This window comes from Protopterus annectens, chromosome 10.part0 (assembly GCF_019279795.1).
Source record: "Protopterus annectens isolate FY-2018-M chromosome 10.part0, PAN1.0, whole genome shotgun sequence".
NCBI classification, from domain to species: Eukaryota; Metazoa; Chordata; order Ceratodontiformes; family Protopteridae; genus Protopterus; species Protopterus annectens.
The window spans coordinates 193,051,481-193,073,767 of NC_056744.1; the positions used below are offsets into that span (position 1 = coordinate 193,051,481).

At 37.5% G+C, this 22,287-nt stretch overlaps 1 protein-coding gene across 1 annotated transcript in view; it reads right to left on the reverse strand.

Annotated features, from left to right (window-relative positions):
• Positions 1 to 22,287, reverse strand: part of LOC122814111 (vomeronasal type-2 receptor 26-like) — a 192,498-nt gene that overhangs the window by 53,481 nt on the left and 116,730 nt on the right. Inside the window, exon 4 of the mRNA XM_044086726.1 lies at positions 13,653 to 14,545. Coding sequence (XP_043942661.1) covers positions 13,653 to 14,545 — 893 coding nt within the window. The remainder of the gene's footprint in view (positions 1 to 13,652; positions 14,546 to 22,287) is intronic.

Consider the following 22,287-nt stretch of genomic DNA (forward strand, 5'->3'; position numbering starts at 1 on the left):
TTGTCAGGCCATGGCAGATAGAGAGTAATATTCCCGTCATCCATTGCATAGTGTAACACTCAATGGGGTCCACCAGTTAGAGTCTTTAGGCATGATTTGGCATTGAGCATAACAGTGTGTGGTCCAGTGGCAATAGGTGTATGACAGTGTTACTGCTTGCATCAATGATAACCTCCTTCATGGCATTTATTATCACATGACTCAGAGATCTGGGGACACTTCTTGGCACTACATGCTAGTTGTCCTTTTGCAACTAGGTATTGCAGTTGCTTTCAGCATGTTCCAAGAAGAGAGTCATCCAAGGTGCTTGTACAGAGCACAGACAAACACTTTAGGGAAGTGTAATATGTATACCCTGTGAATGTAAGGTGGGTGTTTTACACAGGCAGTCTGCAGTAGGACACTACCCAAGTGGTGTGTACTGGAAGGACACAATTACCTTGTGAAGACTATGTTAAGCATGGAAATCCATGGAATTGCCAGTAGCTGGCAACTACTACTACTGCTGGTCTCACCAACACCACTCTGACAAAGGATACCATACATTTTCTATTATCACATGTAAAATGTTACTATGAAGCCCATGATGACAAGCAGAACACAACCTATTTGTTCATCCACATAGCTGTACTACATCATGAAAGGCTGTGTGGGCTTCTCATACCATTTTCCAGGCAGATGCCTTGATTAGCAACCTGGGCACTCAGTTGACGTTTGTATGTGTTTTGCCATCTGTCCCAGGGTTGGTGGTAAGTCACTAGGGAAGTGATAAGAGGGAGATTAGTAGCACTGCTGTAGCACCACAATATAATGTACAATGTTCAGTGACATAGATGTCAAGTCTTGCTGTAACACTCAGCACTGTGGTGTTGAGTCAACGTAGGTGACAATTTCACAGCTAGTCATGCATCCTGCCCTTACTGGTGGATATCTGCATGAAAAGGCTGTGAGGTCTACTGCAGTGGACTTACCACCTTTGGCCAATGTGTGTCCACCTGCCACATGTCCTAGGCATGTCACACTGTACAGTTATGTACCCAAAACATTCTGTGTTCCCACATCATGTCACACAACAACCAATGTGATGTCTGGTTGCTTGACAGGCATCATATGCTTGTGAGGTCAAAGTAATGTCAGCAAAGTTGAACAAGTCCTCTATGCATGCACGGGCATCGACATCTTCACTGCAAGGTGTGCCTACGAACACTGTATATCAGGCTGTCAATCCCAAAGGTGTGGCAGCATGACCCTACCTTTGCAGGACCTGCTGCTAAGATGTTGGGAGTGTCTCCACCCCTCTACTCCTATGAATCACAAACACAATATGTGACAAATGTGACTGCATGTCAAACTTTACTGCCTTGGTGTCTCCAATAGCAGTCATTACATATGGCAATGAGCATTATGCCAACATGCATATCTCACATACTGCACCACCAACACCCACATCACACACACACACACACACACACACACACACACACACACACACACACACACCTGCATGTGTGCAGCTCCTTATCAGAGACATTGCCAGACACCTCATAAAATCCTGCATCTGGAGTGCACAGTACACATAATACTGCATGCACCACTGTCATACTTGTCAAACACCCGATGCAAAACACAAAATCAAACCTCTTAGTCAGAGGTGATTACATTGTGAGACAAATTGATGTCTATGTCAAGTGGCTATATATGGGGAAGATCACAGATAGCTGTCTGTAGATTGACACATTAGGCCTTACCACACATTTCTGCAAATCAAGGAATATCAGTTCACATATTGTTGACATTATAATTCCTGCATGTGTTTATGACTAGGACATACATTACTGGCCTGTATGCAGACACATGAATGTGCTTAGCCAGTCTGTGTCTCTCATGAGTACACACAAAGCTGTCAGCTGCAGTTGTCCCTCACCTAGGATGATGGCTGCATACACATGGAAACTGATGGAAGTCAATAATTGCCTTAGCATGTGTCATTGTCAGGGGATCTACTACATGTCTGCCTGGGATGCCTAGCTCAACAGACATCAGTGCTTCATCAGTGAGGGTCTTTGTCTCTCACTCCTGTGATTTGGAGTACTGGCAAAGGCTACTGACACCCCCACAATGCATCTTAGATGCACCCTTCAGGGAAAAGTTGGCAATGAGAACACCATCTTTATACAACATCATAGTTATGCTGCTACACGTTTGGTATGGCAACACTGAACCCCACTCTGTGGAATGTGTCCCCACCCTGGATTATGCAGACATGTATTCTGTGAAGGACATCTGGTTCAAGGCTGTGGACAGCACCATGGCCATACTAGACTACACATGCATCCACATCTTCACATGTCAAAATGACAGTGTTCAAGGTAATGCAGGTCGTGTATACATACTCATTAAGGATAGATACTCATCCAGAGTTTGTGAAACACTGTGATTTCCTGGAGACAGGACAGATGCCATTCAGTACTGGAAGGGGCACATAATCAAGCAATAGCCGGCTACAGGAGCAGCTCCATGTATCCAGACACCCATTGTAGTTATTTGTATGTACATGCATCTATCAGGCTATATGATTACACCATGTTGATGGGTGGCATTAAGTGACCACCAGCTGTGTTGCTTGTGTTGCTTAGTCATGCTGCAGCTCACTTGCTCAAAGGTTAGTCTATGTCCTTAACTACAATGCCCTGGAGCAGTGCCATGCCATCCTCCCAAGGGGAACCAACATATTGCAGCATATGTTTACCAATATGGGTGACCACCGCAGTCCCCCTCCCATGTGAGGTCCTCTCTGGTGGGATCTGGCCACAGATCAGTGTCATTAAAACTACCAGCACTACCCCCCCCCTTGAAGACTATACAGACATATATTTCAACACAGCCATTTATTACCACATGCTGGATGCTTTACATAGCTTGACTGCACCTTCCACCTCTGATGGGACAGGCAAGTATGCAGAGCTCTACACCCATGCATTATGCCATCAGCTTTACAACTGCATGAACACAGCTGTACCTAACAGGAGGAAAACAGGTTCCTCATGGCACAGCAAACCTGCCTGGTGGACAACTGCCATTATCAGGCTGTACAATAAGAGGTGGACATTGCTGTGTGACAGTTGGGGTGATCCCCCCCCAAAATGGATGCACAATCTGCTCAGCTAAAACAAGCACATAGTGTTGTTGTGGTGCAGTGTAAACAAAGTAAGTGACAAAATTAGCCACCCACACAAATCAGAACCACAGTGCATGGTGCAGTTACATGTGTAACCTCAAAGGACAGGCCCAGATTGTCAGTGATGCCACATACAATGGGTCTGTACTCGTAGTTAACCTGTAGTCCCACAGGTTCTGTGTTAACTTCACTCCTCTTTCCCCACCACATGTTCCACATGACATTCTTACAACCTGTCCCATAACTTTCATATCTTCAGAGCAGGTCATAAATGGCCTATCTATGGAGGATGCAGAGCATCTATTGGACACGCTGTCATCCCAGGCTGCATTCTACATGGGATCTGACCAGGATTACTATCACCATTGGGAACACCTTGCAATCATACTGAAACCAATGGCTTCACCCCAGCTGACTGTGCAATGGCAACTGTTATACTCTTGCACAGGGGTGGTGCATGCACTGACCACCAGAACTATAGACCTCTTTGCCTGAGTATTCATATCTGTATGGCTATTGCTGCAATCATCATGGAGCTGATCAGCACACATATGTGTGATCTACACACAGTTGACTGTAACAGTTTGGATGTCTGCCAGGCAGATCATAATGTTAAACATGGTGGACATTTCCAGGCAGTCACCAAAGACCTGGGTGAGGTGACATGAGGGCATACAATCCCCTGGACTGAGCTAAGCCATCTGACTACATCTCCCACTCAGGCATAATTTGCAAAGCACCCACTTAACCATCCATGGTGCTATTATTGTAGGGGTCACTAAGGGCCCATTGATGGCACACATATTCAGCAGATGGACAGCCACCTCCAATAGTTGATCTGTAAGCAATAGTGTTCAACAGGGCTCAGTCCTGAGTCCTCTACTGCTTGGAATCCATTTATCCACAATAGAAGTGAATGCTGAATGTCTGTGGCCAACAATGTTGGCTGATGCCTACAAACTGTGAGCACTCATGCAGTCTGTGAGTTATGTTGATATCCTACAAGAGGGTATTGATGAATACATGCCTGTTGACATATTAATGGCCATAAACTCCATGCAAATATATATGTAGTATTATTTCCATCACTAACACCTACTTACCTGGTAAGTAGCACATCAATTGCAACATGTAATGTACATACTCAGGGGTGAAAGAACTGGGCACACAGACCTGGCTACACAGGTTTACACTCAATGTACCTGAGATCACCATGTCTCCCCTGTGGTATGATAGGAATCATATGTCATAGCTGAGGGCACAATCACCCATAATTGATATACTCATAACCTCCACGTACCCTTCCTTCATCATGCCAATATCTGAGTGCAATGGCCATTTGATAATGGACATTTCCAAACAGTACTGGCACTTGCAGACAACAGTATAGTCCCTTATAAGGGAACCTCATGTCTTCAGCATGTGGTCAAATAGGGATCATTTGAAATGAGTGTCATTGTAGCCTGTAGCATATAGACTACTCAGTTGTAATCTCTGCCTTGCATATGGGGCAATGTGTGACCCTGCTTGATTGTAAATGCTGCATATCTATAGGTGGCATAGTAGCTGTATTAGTCACTTTAAGGTCATTAACCTAGTATGTGATGTTAGTAGTACATGCTGGTGGGAGAGATTTTTCTAGCAGACATTAACACACCATTGAAACAGAACCTTGGTGAATGGCAAGCAGAGCACCTCAGTGCACATCAGCACATGCCATCTGTATGCTTGGCTGGGTGACTCTCATTTCAGCCCAGGGTTTCTGCCTGTATCCCTCTTGGACTGGGGCAATATGTGCTGATCATGTAAATAAGGGTATACAGTTGTTTATGAATGTTATGGCTGTATGACCATTATGCTAGTGAAGTTCAAAAGTCCTATGATGTCATAAGCTGATATAAAATGCTCTGAGAGCCACACACACAAACATGGCTACACTACTTCCAATTAGTGCTTACAGGACATGGCACGGCACACACATAATGCAAGTTGGCTGTATGTAGATTAGAAAACTTACCTATGTAATGGTACACCCTACAGATCACAGTACCTAATGCACACAACACACCTCATGTCTGATAGTACTATTGATTTAGATCACATTATGCTTGATGACATCAGCAGGCCGAGTTGTGGTCAGGCATTTGGAGGGCCACATCAGCTGCTACAAGTAAACGTCTGCAAAACCCTCTCTCTTTCCAAGTTACTGAGGTAATCATATTTATGCCGTATAGACATGCACAAAAGCACCAAGTGGCCTGAAGTGAGATTAAGCCCCTTCTTATCTACGTTTCCACACTATAGGTCACACCACTTACAACATGCACCATGGCTTAAGTCTGATGCTATAATGGCAGCTGGTACTCTTAAGGTAGATTATATCATCAGGTCTTGTAGAAGAGGGCAGTTTGGAAGCCAGCAGCAACGTACAGGGCCAAAAAGGGCATAACCATTGCAGTTTTATAGCCAATGTGGGATTCTCATTTATTTGGCAGGGGGCTACACACACACACACACACACACAAACACACACACACACACACACACACACACATATATATATATATATATATATATATATATATATATATATATATATATATATATATATATATATATATATATATATATATATATATGTATATATATATATATATATATATATATATATATATATATATATATATATATATATATATATATATATATATATATATGGATCTACTTCATTTGATCGACAGACCATTTGATCGAAACCCATTTGATCGAAATTTCATTTGACTGAAAACCAGTATTTGAGACAAATAACAGGGATTTGTCCCCCTCCCCAATGCTGTGCGTCCCTGGAGTTGGTGTATACAGTTGGGGGGGGGGTGTGGGGGGAGAAGCCCCCCACCCATCTTCATTTAAAATGTGTACTTTTTGTTTTATTTTCTTCTTTTTTTCTGTGCCACCCCACACCCCCCTAACTATATATACCAACTCCAGGGTCACACGACATTGGGGAGAGAGACAAATTCCAGTTTTATGCCTTGAATACTGGTTTTCAATCAAATGAAATTTTGATCAAATGGTCTTTCGATCAACAGACATAGACCCATGTATATATATATATATATATATATATATATATATATATATATATATACCCTGGAGTTGATATATATAGTTAGGGGGGGTGTGGGGGGCACAGCCCCACACATAAAACTGCTTGTCGACCAAATGAACTGTCAACCAAATGACAGTCGATCATTTGTCCTGTCGACCATGTGATAGGGTTCCATATATATATATATATATATATATATATATATATATATATATATATATATATATAGTTTACTATCATAATCACAAAACCACTTCCATCAAGTGGTCACAATGTCAAACTAAAATATTGAAAATGACAGCACTGAACAGGCACAACACCAATACTGGTAATGTCAACCCATCCAAATTCGACAAAGTTGATATTACCCAGCATTCTTTCCTTCCCAGTCAATACCAACTAACATTTTGCAGGGTGCAAGCCCTCCTGCACACCCCACACCCTCTGCTAAATATATATACAAACTCCAAGATTGCACTAAAGTGAGGTAATGGGTACATTTCCCAATCCCCATGATCCCAGAGTAGAACGTCGTCCTCACAACAGCAGATGCACACTAGCATTCACTGTTGTGTCAACCATTTTTGGTTCAGCCTTCTGTGAACTGAGAAACTTGCCTTTTGACTATCCTAGTTCGACGGAATGTCATCCAACAACATGATAGTAGACCCTATAGATATATATATATATATATATATATATATATATATATATATATATATATATATATATATATATATATATATATATATCTTCTTCTTCTTTTGGCTGCTCCCGTTAGGGGTTGCAACAGTGGATCAAATTATGGAACTCTCTACCCCACACCCTCCAAAACACACCTGAATCTACCAGTTTTAAACAACTACTATTTGAACATCTATCCAAGAAGTGGCATTGCTGCTGTGCCAAACCTGACTGACAAGATATCTATAACTATCTCAACACACTGTCCACTCCTTGTCTCATTTTCTCCCTCTCCTCAGTGTTTATTACTACTCAGAAATAAATATATATAAAGAAAATCTCATTTGGTCATAACTATTATTTAATAAGTACACACTACTAACTTTATTTTTTTCTCACAGTGATCTTCACTGAAATGCTTGTGTTTTTCTTTTTGAACCTGTATCTATTAGAAAACTGTATTGAATACTACTTTGTATAGACTTACTAGAATATATGTATTCTGCATCTTACTATATGTATACTATTGTACTGTCTAATTATTGTATATTGCTTGTACATCTGTGGAGCTTTCCTACCTGTGCCTCTGCTGAAAATGGGCTTATGGCCCAGTTGGACTTTCCCAGTAAACAAATGTAAATAATAAATAAACAAACAATCAAATAAATAAATAAGCTTAAGTTACTAAAAGAGCTCCAATATCGCCTTTATTTGATTGGATTACTCTCTAGCTAGCCTATTTTTCAGCATAGAGCTACCCCACCTAATGTATTTTATCTAAAACTTGGAAAGGTGTGGAAATACGAGTAACTAGCATTTCAAAAAAAGTGAAGAGAATTAAATTATTGTAATTATTTCAGTTCTACTTAATTATTTGAGTTACACTTAAGTGAACTGTGTAGTAATACTACTTCATACTTTTCTGCTCTTTTCTATTTGTTTGCATTTTTAAGTTTGTTCTGTGACCTTAGCCTTGTATTTTAATTAGCAGTTGTGGGAAGACTGCATTTCTGCATTATTCTGTGTATGTATTTCCACAAGTAAAATTACCTGTAAAAGCTATCTGTTTGTGTTTTATACCCTGCTGACCCATAGCCTTGTAGTTTAAGTCTCAGTTGTGGCAGAACTGTGTACTCCAGTGAGATTTTGAGCCTTAGTCATTTATTATCGCAGTTTTTCCATAAGCAGTGCTACTGGTAAATTTCTGCATAGTCTGAAACTTTAAAATGTAGGACAAGGTCAATAGTGAGAGAATTGTCTTTGCTCCAGTTTGTACTTCAGTGCTTTTATACTGTGCTTATCATTTACCTACTTAAAGTTGCACTCTCTCTCTCTCTCTCTCTCTGCTCCATCCACTACTAACAAATTAAGCTAAAGCTTCTGAAAGAGCTCAAATATTGCCTTCATTTGACTGCAGGCCTCTATAGCTCACCTCTTGTTTTCCCCAATGCTCTCACCCTAATTGTTGTTGTTTTATAATAAGGCTGTGTCTCTGGCCCCCACCCCTTATGATAATCTTGTCTCCAAAGTCATTCCCTCCACTCTTTCATTGCTACTGACTTTTGTATAAGCTATTTATGTACTCTTCCCACCCATTGTTTTTCAGATCCATGGCAGTGAGCGTTCACCCAGCAAACAAGTATTGCTCTTGAGTAAACCTCCTTTACTACATATTGGCTCATTTTCTAGGAGCTCAGCAAAGCTTGGAGTCATGGCCTGCATTCCACAAGTTTTCTACTTGTATCCAGTGCGATTCAGGTAAAGTTAAGCCCCTTTAACTGCTAAATTGTACTTACGTTATTTTGAGTGATCACTACTGTCTCTTGCTTTTATGTGTGTATTTCATTCTTTTTTTGTTTTTTGTTTTTGTTAAAACAAATTGCTGCTCTTCTCACTGTTACTGCTGTAAGACTATCTTGCCTTCAGCAAGGGATTTCCAACTTGTTGTTTAAGTGGTCTGTGGTAGCACTGCACTTATGCTGTCTCTTTTACTGTGCTTTTACATTATAAGGACTGGGTTTATTCATCTTGTGGCAGTATGCTTTTGCCTGGCCTATCAGAGTTGGGAGATGCACAAAAGGACTTATAGAGTAGTATTTTTTTATTTTTTGGCCAGAGGGCTCAATAGTTATAGATAGATAGATAGATAGATAGATAGATAGATAGATAGATAGATAGATAGATAGGTGTAGATATAATGGGTTTATGTCAGAAGATCAAGTTTTTGAAAACTCAAACTTCATATGGTTGAGACCATAATGTTAGACTTTCAGAAAACTTGAATGAAATAAAACATCAAAAATCTACATTTTTACAGGGGGCAAGCCACTTGCACCTCCATTTTGGGGGCTGTAATGTCCAAATCCCCTGCAAATTATAAATATCAACTCCCAGATCACACTACTGTGGGGAAAATGGTAAATAACATGATCTCCACTGTACCACAATCTCCATACAAATGCTTCAAGTTTTCGGACAGTCTAATATATAGTCTTAACCATATGAAGTTTAAGTTCTGAAAACTCAATCTTCTAACATAAACCCACATATATATATATATATATATATATATATATATATATATATATATATACATACATACACACACAGACATATCCCTGCCTGGCCAGAAAATTGTTCACACAGATCACTGCTACACCAGTTAACAAATTTAAATAAAAAAAAAAACTGAAAAAGTAATAAAACTACAAAATGCCTTTGACAAAGATTTTACCTGCTACTTACTTGGTCACCTAGCAGCAAATTACCAGTAAACTAGTTTGAATTCTTATGAACAATAAGCAGAAGAAGACACAGAAATGGCCGCTATGTCCAGTTAAAAAACTTTTACTTCAGTGCACAAATAGTAACACTAGCACTTTCACCAAATAGGCATCATCAGGTGTATCAAAAAACATTAACAAATACACACACCCTTTATACAAACTGAAAATCACATGACATATATTTAAACTAAAAGAGATATAACACATATTTAAAAACACATAATAAACATTTTAAAACACAAAATATATATATTTATGAAAACTAATAAAACAAGCTGTATATCTTACTTATAATATTGTTAAAACTATCTCTTTAGGGGTCTCAGCTTTAATTACGGTTTTAAAGGAACCGACTCATTAAGTCCATACCCTGCATCCCCCCTCAACCTCACAATCCAAGTGGATTCCAGATCTTCAGTTCTAGTACGTATATCCCCTTGTCTCACATTCTCATAGACTCTAGCAACTACTAAAAACTGAAAACTGTGAGTGGAGTCAGTGTTCACTACATGTTTGGCTAGTGCGTTGATACTATTGCCCTTGTTAATATGGTAAACTTGCTCCCTGATGCGTTCTCTAAAAGGACGATCAGTTTTACCAATGTAGAACATTCTTCCTAAATATAGACAGCTTAATTATTATTCACATGGTACTAGACCATGTGGACATTGTAACTGGTGCACATACATTGACACTAGCTCTAGTTTTGAACATCCTGATTATGGTATATCATATACTTTTAAAATAAATGCTACATGTGATACTTCACACATAGTATATTTGGCTCACTGTATGAAATGTAGAATGTTCTACATTGGTAAAACTGATCGCCCTTTTAGAGAATGCATCAGGGAGCATGTTTACCATATTAACAAGGGCAATAGCATTAATGCACTTGCCAAACATGTATTGAACACTGACTCCACTCACAGTTTTCAGTTGTTAGTAGTTGCTAGAGTTGATGAGAATGTGAGACAAGGGGATATACATAATAGAACAGAAGATCTGGAATCCACTTGGATTATAAGGTTGAGGGGGGATGCAGTGTATGGACTGAATGGGTCTGTTCCTTTAAAACCTAAATTAAAGCTGAGACCCCTAAAGAGATAGTTTTAACAATATAATATTATAAGTAAGATACACAGCTTGTTTCATTGTTTTTATAAATATATATATAGTGTTTTTAAAATGTTTATTATGTGTTTTTAAATATATGTTATATCTCTTTTAGTTTAAATATATGCCATGTGATTTTCAGTTTGTATAAAGGGTGTGTGTATTTGTTAATGTTTTTTGATACACCTGATGATGCCTATTTGGTGAAAGCGCTAGTGTTACTATTTGTGCACTGAAGTAAAAGTTTTTAAACTGGATATAGCAGCTGTTTCTGTGTCTTCTTCTACTCATTGTTCATTGGATTTTGTACTTCAAACTCAATGTGTGAGCCAGTTCTTTGTGATAGTGCTTTTTTTGTTAGAATTCTTACTTATGCTACTGACTGCTCTCCAAAGATTACAGTAGCCACTCAGGTTACTGCTAAAGATACTCTGTGCAACCCACTACCAACAGTTACCAGACTAAAAGACTTAGGAATGCGGCTAGCTCAATTTCTCACAAACATGTAACATTAATGGTAGAAAAACACTAACCCAGCTAAAATTCTTTTACAAGCTTTTCAATCTGCTTTCAATTGAAAAAAAAAACACAGCCATCAATGTCCTACTGCCAAGCTTGAATGAAGAGTACTGATTATTGTCCTGAACTTGTTTCAAAGCACATCATTAATCAACTCTACTGAATGCAAGATGATAGGATTTATTTTCTTAGTTAGCCATGGAAAACATCTATGTAATGCCATAACCAAGGCACAATAACTAACAGCAACCACCAGAACAACAAACTTTTAAGTTGCCTATCTTTCAAACACCTGATTAGTAGATGCTAAGCTTATATGGCTAGTTGTCTAAATGTCCAACACTAGGTTTATTTCCTTCATAGCAATTAAGGTTTATTACTATTGAGAACTATTAATAGATGCTAGACTTATATGGCTAGTTTTCTAAAAGTCCAACAGTAGGTTTATTTCCTTCATAGCAGCTAAGGTTTATTACTATTGATAACTCCCCCCATATCAGTCCAGCAAAGGAGAACCTATTTCCCTTTGAAATTTCACTTTCTCTGGGTTTCTTGTTTTCAGGAGAAAATTAAAGAGCCTCTTACAAAAATAATTTAAATGCAATTGAATAAACATTACTAGTTAATGATGCATTCAACTCTGTTATATCATAGGGATTTATTTAAGCTGATTCTTCACAACACAGGAATCCTGTAATCATTCTTTCAAATTATGATCTGCATATATAGTGTATATAATATCATAAAATGTTCTTCTCTAAATCATTTTATTTTATTATTTATTTCTTCAATAGTCCTATGACCTGTGTCTAAACTTTGAATTTTTGATCAGCTTTATCTCATTGCATCAGTCTCTACATTTTAGTTACACTTTGTAAAATGTTATGCTTGTTTCTGCCTTGTGGCTTAGATCATGAATCAGGAAAATGTTGATATGTATGTATTGTTCATTACATTATAAAATATTATACTGTAAATTGGTTAACTGTTGCAATATTCTTCCTACATTTATGTTACTGTATCATACTGTATCAGCCTATTCACTTCTTGCTATATTTTGTTTCTAGGTGTAGGGTCATATGTGATCAGCCTATAGATATATATATATATATATATATATATATATATATATATATATATATATATATATATATATATATATACACACTCTCTCACACACACACACACACACACACACACACACACACACATACACACACACACAAATACACATGTATATATAAATATGCTGTTACACTTCAGTTATATTTGTTGTATTTACTCGGTTGCTTGGTCATCCTTCAAAACAGGAAAATATGAACCTTTTGAGCTTACCTACTAGACAGATACCAAATATTGAAATACACAGAAATGTTATGTTGAATAGTGTTACAGTTAGAGAGCTGGTACTTAAATATCAAGTTTTCACATTATTCTTAAAATGTGAATCTTCCAACAAGTTTTTTCAGTACTACAGTAACTATGATACTAGTAGCATGACATTTTTAATATACTGAGAACAAATCTCATGCAGAAATTTGGAAACAAGAAAGTAAATCTAAAAAAGATACAATGTATATATTACTAAGATATCACGTGCAGTGACATGAAGACACACAATTTGAAATGTGGCTAAATCGACAAGTCGTTAACAGTGATTATTCATAGACCCATGTGCATCCAGCCATGATGCAGCATGGAACTCATATGAGATGAAGATCCATAATAACTTTTCATTTCTGTATGGTTTTGTAATACGAACAAAACAGAACTGCATGCAATAACCCTGTTCAGCTCTTCTGCAAATCTAACAATGCATCAGGTCAAATACAACAAAGAAATGTATTAACCTTTGAAAATGTCTTTAAACATGGATAGTAGAATGATAAAACTAGTGACACGAGTGATTTTTTCTTCAATTAAGCTCTGTCTAAAGATAAATTTATAACTATTAATTGACAATTAGGTATTTCACATAATGGCAAACATTATTTCTATTCCTTTTTGGTTCTCATCTTCATTAAATGAATGTGCAAGAAATCCATTAAATGGTCTCTTAATGTCCAACATGTTAGATATACTAAACACATGAAAACAGCACAGAACACTGGACAGATAAAGTCCCAGACAATATCCCAGTGGAACAAATCGGCAAGTCATCCAGGACACCACAGATCAGCTTTAATTAAAATCAAGCACATAAAACATTCCTTCTTGCAGAATCCATAAGGTAACTGATTTATATTCCTTGTCTGTTTGCCTTTCCAGTTATGTACTCCCTGGTGTTCTTCTCTGGTCTTAACAGCAAAATGTAGCATTTAGGAATGAATATAGAGAACAGTAACCCAGCACTTGAAGCCAAGATAGCAAACACCTCCACAGCAACCATGTACTTTCCCTGTGTGCTCAGGTAAGCAGGGATGAAAGATGTCCAAACACTGAGGAAAATGAACATGCTAGTGGTGATCATTTGGGCTTCATTAAAGGTATCTGGCAGCTTCCTTGCCAGGAATGCTATTACAAAACACAGCATTGCCAAAAATCCCATATATCCCAACATGCAAGTAAATGCTGCAGAGGACCCTTCCTGGCATTCGATTATAATTTTTCCAAGTTTGATTTTCATATTGTTGTTAGGAAAGGGTGGATACATAAATAACCAGGTAGTACATATTATAATTTGACCTAGAGAACACAAGATAATCACTAAACCTGGTGTCTTACCCCCAACCCACTTCTTCATGGAACTGTTGGGTTTGGTAGCAGTGAAAGCAACAATGACCGTGATTGTTTTTGCCATTATGCAGGAGACACTGAAAGAAAAAATGACACCAAAAGCAATCTGACGTATTAGGCAGGTTACTCTTTCTGGATGACCAATAAATAACAATGAACAGAGAAAGCAGAAAAATAGAGCAAGCAACAGGAGATAACTCAGGTTTCGGTTGTTGGCCCTGATAACTGGAGTGTCTCTGAACTGTATAAAGACACATAGAACAGAAGCAGTGAGGGCAGAAAAGAAAATACTGAAAGCAGCTAATGATGCCCCCAGTTCCTCCTTGTATGATAAAAACTCAGTCGTTTTGGGGATGCATTTGTCTTGTCCATAGGCTGACCATGCATCATCTGGACACATTGTGCAGTCAATACTATCTGAAAAAAAAAATAACATATTTCAGTCGGTTGTGTTTATATAGTTAACTCCATTATTGTGTAAACACATGAATCCTTTTTATAATGAAAACTCTTTTAACTAGTGGTTGTACTCAGTAGTCACTCCTAATACCATATAAGATAGTGCGCTTGATTCAAAATTCATTTATTTCATCAATCATGTCAATCCAAATATTTTTCTGATCATGAACACTGCTGTTTCATGAACATGTGGTTTATGTGTATCAGTTATGACAAGACTAGATTTAACTAGTAAATTGAACCAGTCATGTTATATATTGGAATTTCAGCTTTTTCACAGCAGTCAGTAGTAGACTTTTATGATGATAAAACCTTGTCAAGGATTTTCATTCCTCAAAAGCTTTGCTGCTAGACTTTACCAGGAATAAAAATACATTTGGTATTGGGCTGTTTATTCTTTGACAAAGGACAGGAATCAGATTCCTGAGATCAGGAATATAGAAAACGAGAATCCACTTGTAAGATCAAACAGCTTTATTAGAATAATTAGCCCTACAAATGCAGTGACACTTGAAGCTACTACAGTTTTTTCAATTTGCATTCTTCTCTTAAAAGACTGTAGTTTATTGACTCACTTCTGATTTTGCAGACCCACACGGAGATTATCTTCTGTCATTTATATTCTGTTAAATTTTTAACTTTTATTATAATTCAATCTTCTCTACAACTCACTGAGCATTGATGCCATCTATGAGCAGGCTTATCTTTTTGTCAGAATTAAATGTTCTAAACAGGGACAGTATCAGTAATGAACCCTGGATAATTCAACTGCTTACTGTTCCTTCTCTGAATGGTTGGGGGTTGGTATAATGGTTAAGGTGTTTGACTAAAAGACACAAAGTACAGAGCTTGATTCTCACCTTTGGGAGGAAATTGACTAGGCTTAGAATGGCCCATTAAGGCAGCAAGCCTAGTAATTAGCTATTAGCTATGAACCTAATCTGATCTCCCCCATTAATATCTCACACCCATTTCTCTATTCTGGGACCTACATCCCCACACAGATCCAAGAGCTCCATTATCAAATATCTTGTCAATCCCAGATGCATTATACATTGCAGAACTGGATCAAAGTGGACTGCTAAGACCCCTGTTGTATGAAGATGAGTTGTTGCCCATTAAGAAGACAACTAGATGTGAAGCAATCCAGTAGTTAAGCTGTAAGCAGCTTTTCCATAACATTTCCCAGGACTGAAGTTTAACTAATAAATCTACATGCACCTGGATGCCCCTTGCCTCATACTTTTTGAGGGAACTGCTGTCAACAGATTTCAGTCTTGTGCTTACACTATGGTTAATAGGGAGAGACATTAATCAGTCCACTCACCTACCAGTATTTCCTCACAGTGGAGAAGAGCCAGGAAGGCAGTCTGCCCAGACATTGTACTTTATTTTCTTAAAGTGCTTTGAATTCCTTTTCTTCTCCTTCTTCTCTAGAAAATCAGTCCACTAATTTCTCCTCACCTGCACTTGTTTTATCATTTACATATTTATTTGATTGTTTTTGTTGACTGGGAAGGCCCTACTGGGCAGAGTCCACTTTCACTGGAGACCTGTGGAGAAAATCTCCAACAGTATTACAACTTACAAAGAACAGTTAACAATTTAGTTTACAATTACACAATTATGCTTTTCTACAGAAAGACCTGGGAGGGGAAGCTCTGACAAATATCAATTTACAGTTTTGTATATGTTTATACATTTCTTGTTGTTGTATTAAATGACAATGAGCTAATGCCACACAAAGTATGTACATTTCAAGGAACAGACCGCTGTATACATAAAGTGAACATTTTTCATGTAATATATACTAAATACTGTCAGTTCTAGATTTTATACAATGAAAAACCCATTTATCACATGAGCTGTAAACAGGAGTTTCATGTCATATCAGACAATTGTGTCAGTAAGCCAGTATATGACATGTTTGGCAAAGAAAAATCTAACAATGTACAGTGCAGTTGTTACAAATTTAGAGCATGGTATGGTTTACAGAGGGGGAAAGCAGAAGATGTTATAACAGTATGATAGGATATAGAGAATATTTAGCCTCTAGGAAAGATAAGGGGAAGAAAACTGTGAATAATGTAGCAGTTTGAGATATGAGAAAGATTTGATGGAAGGAGCAAGCCTTGTTAGGAGTTTAAGATTGTGGTATTCAAGATGAGGTATGCAATTTACAGGATAGATAGTTATATGAGAAACTTTGCTCTTATGGCTGAGTTTTGATATGGAAATTGGAAGGCTGACTAACCTGGTGAGAGTCATGAGCAAGAGCCAGCAGGTGTATCTTAAGTAGTGTTCTGAATAGGGTGAGACTTTCTATCTGTTTTAAATGTACTGGAATAGAGTTCCACACTTTTGACATATAGTGAGAATATACGAAATCCTCTGCTTTCTAGTTTGATTTGGAGATGGCTAGTCATGATTTGGCAACAGAGTGCACGTCTCTAGCAGGAACATAGTATTGTAGAGTATGTTGTAATGCAAGGTATTTACCAGCTGTGGGCAGTGAGAAGTTATGTGTAGGTTAGGCATTTGTGGCCAGCTTAGTGATTTTGTGATATCATGCTTTCAGTTAGGTGTTAAGCATGTCATTCATATTTGTTTTATTGTGTTAAGGAGAGAAGGAAGCAGATAAGTTGATGCCAAGGAAAATATAGCAGTAACTGTAAGAATGTTTTTGATTTTCTACAGTAAGCCAAACATTTGATGTGTCTTTCTATGGCTTGTTGCATATGATAGGCAAATGTGAGGTGTTTGCCAATTTACTCTAACAATTTAGTTTGGGCTACCAAGTAAATCTGTATGTCGTTTGAGGAGGTTATGGGAATGTTTCTCTTCAATGTATTGTTTTGCTGTGAAAATAATGAATCTTTCTTTTTTATGATTTGTGAGTAGGTGAGTATCTGTAATCCAGGATTTAACAGATGTGAAAAAATCTGGAGTGATTTGCTTTAAATCTCACAAGTTAAGGACCAGGCAGATCAAGGTTTAATTATCATAAAATTGCACTATAAAGGCAAGTTGAGAGGTATATAAAAATGTTAAACAGGATAGTGTCTAGGATTGAACCTGCTGATATGCCAATAGGGATGGCTTGAAAGGATGAGTAGTCTTCATGTCATTTTACTGCCTGCTGCTTATGAGATAGGTAGCTATGTTGCCAGTTAAGTGATGGATTAGTAAGGCCAAGGGAGAAGAGCTTAGTGACGTGTTTTTGTGCATAATGGTGGTAGTTATTATTGGGGCAAAGCAGTGTAAGTTATTTACAGTACAGAAAGCTTTGGATAGATCTAGAAAGAGAAGCAAAACAAGCTTGTCATCATTCCTATTATGGTTGACAGTGCTGGTGAAGTTTATGAGAGCAGTTATAGTCCTGTGGTTAGGTTGGAAGCCATGTTGGGTTTTAGAGAGAAGGTGATTAACAAGGTGATGTACATGTTGTGTTTGGATGAAATTCTCTAGGATTTTAGCTAATGGGGTAGCTGATGGGGACAGAATTGCTACAGGTTTGTAACTTACAAATTCTGTTGAACTACCTCCTTTATGAAATGGGATGATATATGATTTTTTCCTGATAACAGGTGCACTGCTTTCTGTAATGGATCAGTTTATAAGAATAGATACAAGGTATAAACAATATAACAAAATACCAGTAGTGAGTAAATCCAGTTAGGTAGTAAAACAAACATCAAGAGTAAAAAAAAAAAACATGGCTGGAACCAGACAGAGGTAAAATGTTTATTAAGAAGTACGACAAGCACTTTCATGTTTGCATAATTCTTTCTCAAGTTGTTTAACACTATTAGATACAATATATACCAGACCATCTGCAGTGATTTTTTAGATATTGTGCTGGTAACTTGTCAGTCGCTAAGGTTATAGGTTTTAGACTGAGTAAATATTTATTAATGGTAGCTATGGTTACAGGGTGAAAATTTAGTGGGGGACTTTGATTTACTTGTGCAGTGTGGACATGAGGAAGGTATGAGGGGCTGTTTTTAACAAATGACAAACTATCTGCATGAAGTGCTGGTTAAATTAGTTTGCAGAGGAACATGTGATATTTGATTGTCTTCTACATTCCTGAATGTGTGACCACCCCCCATTGTAGTCTTGTCTGTCATATTTTTGTTTCTGTGGCTTTGCTACTTCATTTACTAACCTGCCTTAATCCTGCTTCCTTTACTACCTTACTTAAGTATCTTTTCTGAGTAATTGTATCCTCAGGTTACAAATATAGAGCAGCACACAGCCCCCATGACCATGTAGTGTGGCCACAGACCTTTCTCTGGATACAGTTGTGCATGTGAGTTTGCAGTGGGTTCCCCAAGGCTCATGTTCTACAGATGATACTGCTGCTGCTCTTACCTCCCAGCAGTCTCACCATGCTCCTACATGATCTTCCTACAGGTCTCTGCTACAGCTGCGATGAGGATGTCTCTTATACTGTTCATAGGAAGTTACTACACTAATGGCCCTAGGGCCCTTACAGACCTAGTTAAGTTCTACCCTTATTTCCATGATCAGCACCTAATGCCCATGTACAAGAAGGACACAGGTGGAACTCCCTGGGTGAATTTATGGTTGCCCATCCTATCGTCCAGATTGCATTTGAAGGGGGTTCAATGAGGTGGTCTGTTTGACATGAAGTTGGAGTCTATTCCAAAGGTGTGACCTCTGGGAGACAAATATGTCCCTTCAGCAGGTTCTATTAATGGCACATACTAGGTTAAGATCTTTAGAGCGAGTAACCCATGTGCCATTTGACATACAGACATACAGCATTTCCAATAAAGCAGAGTCTGAGATTGCCTAATATGCAAGGCAAAGATTGCCTCTGAGTAGTCTGTATGAAACAGAATAAAGTGGCAGTGATTTCAGGAGATCCACATTGTTCCTCACACAAACACACACACATACACACACACACACACACACACACACACAAACACACACACACACACACACACACACACACACACACACACACACACACACACACACACACACACACACACACACACGCCTGGCTGCATGTATTGTTAATGAACAACACATCTCATCGTACACACAGAGTGAAGATAAAAGAGTTGGCTCTGATCCTAGCAGAGACCCTCCCTTTCTAAAGAAAAGAAATGCATAAAAAAGCATTCAGATTTCTTAGAATGGCCAAAGAGATACGGGTTTAGTAGTTAGAATATTTAGTATTAATTGGTTTCGGTTTTGGGGTAATTCTTTAATAAGACATATGGCTTATAGTGCTGTGTAGGATAATGATTCTTTGTTTTCATTTAATTAATCAAATTTGCAGTGTTTAAAAATACAGTGGAATGTGGATTCTGAATTGTTTTTCTTGTAAGATTTGATGGTTTCTTATTGATGCAGATTCATTTTAATAGCACTGATAGGTGGGACTAGATAAAACTAGTGATGACGATGGTGCTTTTTGTTGGTGCCCTGCTTGCACTGGTGAAGCTGAGGGAAGAAGAGCTGGTTCTTTCTCACAAATAATTACAATGTTTCATAATATGTCCTTCATCGCATTTGCAACAGCACCTTTTTTAGATGCATGAACAACTAACCGTAGTTGATTTTTTGTTTAATGCAGCTTCTGTTTCTTGGTTAACATTGGGAATTAATAGTGTGTTTTCATATATTAATAATGCACCGTTACAGTCAGTTACATTTACTTGGAAGGCTGGTATATGTATCTGAGGTGCTGTACAAATTTGGTAGTCTGGGGATAGGGCTGAGTTATAAACTGAAGCATGTTTTTTCATTTCTTGCTGTGGGTTTAGCTTGGATTTATGAATTATATTTATTTTGCCCATCTGTTAAATAAAGTGCATTAGGCAGAGATGACTGTAGTTTTCTAAGTGACCTAGGAACACTGTCTGGTTGAGTCACTTACCTAACATGACAAAATTTGCTTGTGGAAGTTGAGGAAATCAAATGCCGATGTATAATAGGAACCTTATTATCAGCTTATGCCCTTCGTTCTGTGGTTTAAACTGTGAGTTTAGTTTACCTGATATTATTTTTCCTTTAATAGATATATATCGAATATAAAGCCTATATATCTAAAATGATTTAGTAACCTTATTAAGAAACCCACACTTCAGGAAAACAGCAGCAGTGGTAAAGTCTGTGCTCATAGCTTAGTAGCTGAGAAACATCTTTCTGGATGCAACCTCGTACAATAGCTAAGCTAAACAGAGGAGGGCTCAAACCAAATGCACTTCATAAAAGAATGTTTTTTTCACAATATTCCTACTGCTAGGTTCACCATTTAATAGCAAGAAATATACTATAAGTACTGCTGATTTGTTGGTTTTCAATGCTGAACGTTTCATTCCTGAAAAGGAATATGTCACATAGCCATGCAAACTGAAATTTTGTATAATCTTCATAGCTAAGAAATGTGTGCTACAGCGTATATTATATTTGATCTGTAAAGTATTGTGAAACCCAAAAGGGGGATTATAGTGATACTCTTAGGGAATCCAAGCTACAAGATAGCAAATAAGACAGGATGGTCACGGTGAACACAAAGTAGCTAGTGAATCTCTTGGTTCAGTATAAAGTGCCATCAGAAAAGGTGGTAGATTATTAGAACTTAGTAGAAAAAGTATAACAAGAAATGAATAGCCATGTATGGAATGTTTTTATTTTATTAAATGTTCATATTTTACTTTTATTTATTACTTATTATTTGTATAATGTTAAGTAATAAAGACAAAAACAAATGATGAATGAAGTAGCAACATAATTGTTTATAATTCCAAAGTGTAAACGGGCATAGAGTTCCCAGTGAAAAAGCGCAGTGCCTAAAATTATTCAGATTTAGGAATGCTTATGCTAGCAAACACTCTAAGGCAGTGCAAGAAATATGTGAGAGAAATTGATCCTCAGATTATAAAAGGACTCATATAAGTTCAACATCAGGGTCAAATAAGCAAGGAGTTGGTGCTATGAATACTGGATAACTGAGAGTTGTTCAAACCTGGATATAAGAAAGCTTAATTTTATAGAAATTGAATATTAACCATGGAATGTTCTCCAGGTGAGAGTCAATGGGTATCATTTGTTATCATCAGCGTTATGTATTGGTGTCATATAAAGCCTTAATCTACCCCGGGTCATATCTGATATCTAAAAGAATGGGAAACTGTTACTATACTCATCCCCATCTTAATTTCTTTCTGAGAATCATGATTTGCAAAAAATCTCTATCATGAATCTGTCATATTAAAACCCATTAACATTGCTTGCTGTATCTAGTGACATATATGCTCAAATTACTAAAAAATGTGCTTCATTAGGTACTGTCATTTATTCCATTAGTAAAGGGGGGTAGGCATTGCATTTAACCCACAGTCTCATTAAGTTATGAGAGAGTATATCTCTGGGAAATTAGACAAGCCTCATCAAGATAAAACTGTAGTCTGTTTTTGTTTGCTCAGTTGCCATAAACTGAAAACAGTCAGTAGTGGAGTTTTGTATTGATGAGGCACGTCTGGTCTGCAATGCTTCTTTATCTCTCAAAAAATGTTTTATTGAAAAATATGAATCAATAACAAAGAGATAATAACCATAAGTATGAACTTTACAGTAATAAATAAAAGCAAATATTTCATTAACAATAAAAGACAGCAACATCAACTATTTACAAGGTGTCTACACGTATAAGAAAT